The sequence below is a fragment of the Guillardia theta genome (genome assembly GCF_000315625.1).
Source record: "Guillardia theta CCMP2712 unplaced genomic scaffold GUITHscaffold_17, whole genome shotgun sequence".
Taxonomy (NCBI): domain Eukaryota; class Cryptophyceae; order Pyrenomonadales; family Geminigeraceae; genus Guillardia; species Guillardia theta.
This window is the reverse complement of record NW_005434657.1, coordinates 7,006-11,499: the sequence shown is the minus strand read 5'-3', so window position 1 is coordinate 11,499 and position 4,494 is coordinate 7,006. Positions and strand designations below refer to the sequence as shown.

General features: G+C 49.6%; 2 protein-coding genes across 2 annotated transcripts; both read left to right on the top strand.

Annotated features, from left to right (window-relative positions):
- The first annotated feature begins 1,543 nt into the window (after positions 1-1,543).
- On the top strand, positions 1,544-2,415 carry GUITHDRAFT_151384 (hypothetical protein). The gene is made up of 3 exons (XM_005836437.1): positions 1,544-1,815; positions 1,890-2,080; positions 2,131-2,415. Exons 1-2 carry the CDS (start codon positions 1,578-1,580, stop codon positions 1,892-1,894), a joined length of 243 nt encoding a protein of 80 aa, XP_005836494.1. The 5' UTR covers positions 1,544-1,577; the 3' UTR covers positions 1,895-2,080; positions 2,131-2,415.
- Positions 2,416-2,649: 234 nt separating this feature from the next.
- GUITHDRAFT_151382 (hypothetical protein) lies at positions 2,650-3,653 on the top strand (the record flags this gene model as incomplete). Its single annotated transcript, XM_005836436.1, has 5 exons — positions 2,650-2,971; positions 3,020-3,051; positions 3,112-3,224; positions 3,276-3,375; positions 3,429-3,653. Coding segments are annotated over exons 1-5 (521 nt in total), but the record flags the coding sequence as incomplete, so codon positions are not given.
- Positions 3,654-4,494: the final 841 nt, after the last annotated feature.

The following is a 4,494-nucleotide window of genomic DNA, read 5'->3' as shown; positions in this document are numbered from 1 at the left end:
GATGACCTCGACGACAAAGCTTGAGGAGGAGGTACAGCCACACGCACGACAAAGCTTGAGGAACCCACGAAGCCCCAACCAAGACATCTGGGTGAGGAAATGGAGGAGAATGCACAATCAGGAGAGAAAACCTCCCAGAGAGGGAAGGAGCGGAGGGGGGAAAGGCAGGAGGAGCAAAGGGGCAATGATTGGGCGCAGATGCATCGAAAAAGCTCAGACCCAGGTTTCCTCATCTCACAAAATGTGAATGGTTGCAATCACTTTGTTCTCAAGCACATCCTCGCATACTTAATCCAGTCCTTCCAACCTGGGGTTGTGCTACTACAAGAGGTAAGGGTCTCGGCCCGCGACGAGAACAAATTAAGGAAGATGATCAAGGAGAACTGGGCCTGCTACAGAATCTTCCTGGGGCCTGCAAAGATCAATGCGAAGAAGGGGAAAGGAGACCTGAGGTTGGTAACGCTGGTACATGCGGCCCTGTCGCCGTCACCCTCCCCTGCCGCTCACCAGGCGTGCAACAAAGAAAAGAAATATCGAAACCGAGTGTTTTCGATCAAAGTCGGAACAGGGAAAAACTCTTTCTTAGTCACAAACCTCCATCAGGTACCTGCGGAAAATGCGATTCGAGAGCAAGGGGAACTGTGGGCATCGCTCTGGGAACGAGAGAGACACACATCATAGCCGGAGACTTTAATGCAGCAAGAACCAACACAACAACACCAATGCGGAGAGGATATTCCCCCTCATCTATCACCGCAAAAGCAGATGAGAGATTCGAGAAATTCCTGGCAGACCTTTCCGCACACCGTACACTCTCATATGAACAGATCAGCGAGACTGGGACAACATTTACCTTCTCAACATGGTACAAACAAGAACTGATAGAAGCCAAACTCGACGCAGTTCTCGCTATTCACCCCCCAAGTGACGAGGACAACTTTCCCAACATCTCCCTTCAATCGTGGACGGTCGACGGCTGTGTGATAGGGGGAGCAGTTGATCACAGAGCCCTGGTGGTGCAAGTACACACCAAGTTCACGTCCGAGGAGACGCAGCTAATCCCACGAGTAGAAGTGCATCAGATGAATTCACGACAGAAGAAGGGGGAAACCCCTAAAAGCAGATGGGTGCTGGATCGCGATTCGTGGGAGGAGAAGAAGATCGAATGGGCGCAACAACTAGATGCAAACATACGAGACATGCGAGCTAAGGCGCAAGAATGTAACATTTGTGAGATGCTCGCCAACTCTCTACCACTAAAGGAGGTGAAAATCAGAAAGGGAGGGAGGCGACATTCGAACAAAGAACAAATGGATTTGAAGAGATCGATCCGCAACTTGCGGACTAAACTTAGGGAAGCATCACAGCAAAGCCCAGCGACTGGAGTACCTACGGAAGCTACATTACAAAGAGAATTGCGAACTAAGATCGAGAGGTTCAGAACGATATGTGAAGAACAAAACAACGAAGTTTTCCAAGAGATCTGCCAACAGCAGCAAACACGGCTAGGCACGGTAGGCAGCCGTGAATCCCAGAATGCAATGGGACGCAAGAATGATTTCATTCCCAAAGAACCGATGATAAGTCAAGACATCAAGAAAAAACACCCTAACTCCCTTCGTTGCCACAAAGGCTTGGCTCTTCGACTGCTCGGCAAGATAGTCGACAATGCCGACGAGCTCATCAACCAAATCGAAGCAACCTTATCTAGCGAAGACACGAGGGGCGTTAGAGCATTTTGGAGTGCAAACCAGCAACTGATGATTGGGATCGAGCGAGAAGGGACAGATGACTGGATCTTTCTATCACTGCTACCTGCAAACACAATCACGAAAGCAATTGTAGCACTAGAAGAATCGGATAAAACAACATGGGAGATAGCAGGATACCGTGATCTCACGGATCATCTCCCAATGCAGAAGGTTAGAGAGCTAGAGGACGCGGACCAGACACGATTCTTCTTCAGCGTCAACGCATGCACGAAACAAGGGACCTGCTTAAAATGCTCAAACATCGGATGTATGCTCCCCTTGGCTGACTCAAGCGACGAGACCATCGGAGGGGGAGGGATTACCCCGTACTGCACAAAATGTAAGTCGTTCACAACCGTGGCCCCAAGACGGATCACACCGCCTGAGGGGGTGCAGCTTTCAAGGAGACAACAACAGGAAATCACCAGACCCCTGGCACCGGGAGAGATTGATGTCTGGCTCGCCTCGGCGCCGAGACGAAAGGCTGCAGGACTTGACCTCATTTCGAACGAAGTGCTGCGGGCGCTGCCACCAGCATGCCGAGAGGAAGTTGGCAAGTTAGTCAACGCGGCCCTAGAAGGCAAAGCTGAGGTTCTCAACAAGACAGCGAGAGTACGCCTCCTGCCAAAAAATCAATTCTGTCACATTCTCGAAAACATGCGGCCAATATGCGTCATGTCAACGCTTACTCGACTAGTTCAGGCAATCCTGGCGCATCGTCTGAGTAAGACAGTAGAAGCAAATAACGTCCTCACAAACTTCCAGGAGGGGTTCCGTCCAGGCAGAAGCACAAGTCGGCAGGCTCATCGACTGATCTCGATCGTAGAAGAAGCAGAAGAGGCCAAAACGTCCCTCATTCTCTTGTACCTGGACTTTGCGAACTTCTTTAACAATGTGGCGATCGAGGTGGTCGAGCAGGCAATGAACAGCCTAGGCTTCCATCCTGAAGACATTAGAACTGTGATAGCCTGCAACAGTGGAGTCGAACTGCAAATACAAACAAACGAGTTCAACACAGGGAAAATACCTCTAATGATCGGGCTGCCACAAGGTGGAGCAAGTAGCCCACAACTGGCCAACTTGGTGCTATGCATCCTCTCTAGGCAATTGGACAAGTGCAGCACAGGAACAACAAACAACCTGTCCTTCGCCGATGACATGGTACTCATCGCACACACGATGAAAGAAATGCGAGAGTTGGTAGCAGTGGTGGATTCCTTCTGCAAATGGTCAGGACTGCAAATCAACAATAAGAAATCAGAGATAACCAGCTTCGACTATGCTCGCAAGGGAGAGGTTCCTGGTGCGAACAAAATAACGGTCATGGGGGAACCTGTCGAAGCCCTACCGGCTACTAAACCGTTCAAATATCTCGGCTATCGCATCTCTCTGTGGAAGGAAGAAAGACGAAGAATAAAGGGCTGCCCTTTCACTTGGGGAGAACGAGCATACGTCTTTGAAAAAACCAAAGAACTGATCAACAATATCAGCTCGTCGAGTTATACTCCTGCGCAAAAATTTTACCTGGTGAAAGTTGGAATTCTCAACGTCTTTCGCTACTCCGCAGTCATGACTGGATGGACTTGGCGAGACCTACAAGAATTAGATCAACTGTGGATACGAGCTTTTAAAAAAGCGTTAGGCCTAAGCAAAAGTACAGGGAATGGTATATTCTACCTGCCAACAGAGAATGGAGGGCTGCAGGTCCCTCATCCTGCCCCAATCCTAGGGAGAGCAGCGTTACGATACATCGAACGAGAAGTGAATAGTAAGCATGGTGGAGACATCCAAGATAGACTGATATCTAAACTCAGAAACTCGTGCGTAAAATGGGGGTGTCAAACAATGCTAGAGCTCCAAAGAGAAATGAATTTTCGAACTATGGAGCGGGATGTGGTGCGGGGACCCGAAGCTTTAGCAGTCTGGCTGGCGGAAAAACTAAACACGAGGATCAGCTGGGCCCATATAGAAGCAGGTCACCTACCTGGAAGCATCTCCCTCCTTCATAGGATGGAGGATATGGTGGCAAACTTGAACGACTGTAACAGACCACAGGGCTGGACGAACTTCCAAGCCTTATGGAGGCAACTCCCGAAACTCCAATTCTCCTTGCTACGCAATGTACGACCTATCGCGGACGAAGAACTGCATTTGCCAAGGAAGCTCTGGCCTTTCCCAAGGCAACGCGAGGAGGCGGAGGGGATCGTAATGCAATTGCTACAAGAAAATGTCATCTGGGTAAGCAGCGTCAACAGAGCATCAGGAACAAAGAGGAAAAGACGAGAGGTTGTCACACAGGATAGTGCTACAACCCGAAAACGAAAGTCACACCCGCAATCAGAGGAGGACCGGGAGGAGACATCCAAAAAGCATCGGGAAGCAGCAGAAGAGAGAAGGCCACACCCAGCTCATGCAAACACAAGATCCCTCATGGCTAAATTACTAGGCAATCTGGATCAACAGGAACACCTTATCCTAAAAGGTAAGGAAAGTTTCAAAATCAAGGGCGACATAGCAATCATGGACCGGCCCAGAAGTCACACAGGCCAAGAACAAGACATCAAAGAAGCCGAACCTTCCCTTCGCTCGGCACCATTTGCGAGGAAAGAAGATGAAGATGGCGCCAAGAACCCAGAGAAGACAGAGATCCTACTGCAAATTGCTAAGCATATCAGCAAAAAACACAACAGCTTACTCAACTCGCAAGCTTGGTGGGAACATCTAACCACCGCCATGGCTGAAA

Coding starts and splice junctions, on each gene's coding strand:
- GUITHDRAFT_151384 (XM_005836437.1), top strand. CDS start 1,578: ATGATAAGTCAAGACATCAAGAAAAAACACCCTAACTCCCTTCGTTGC.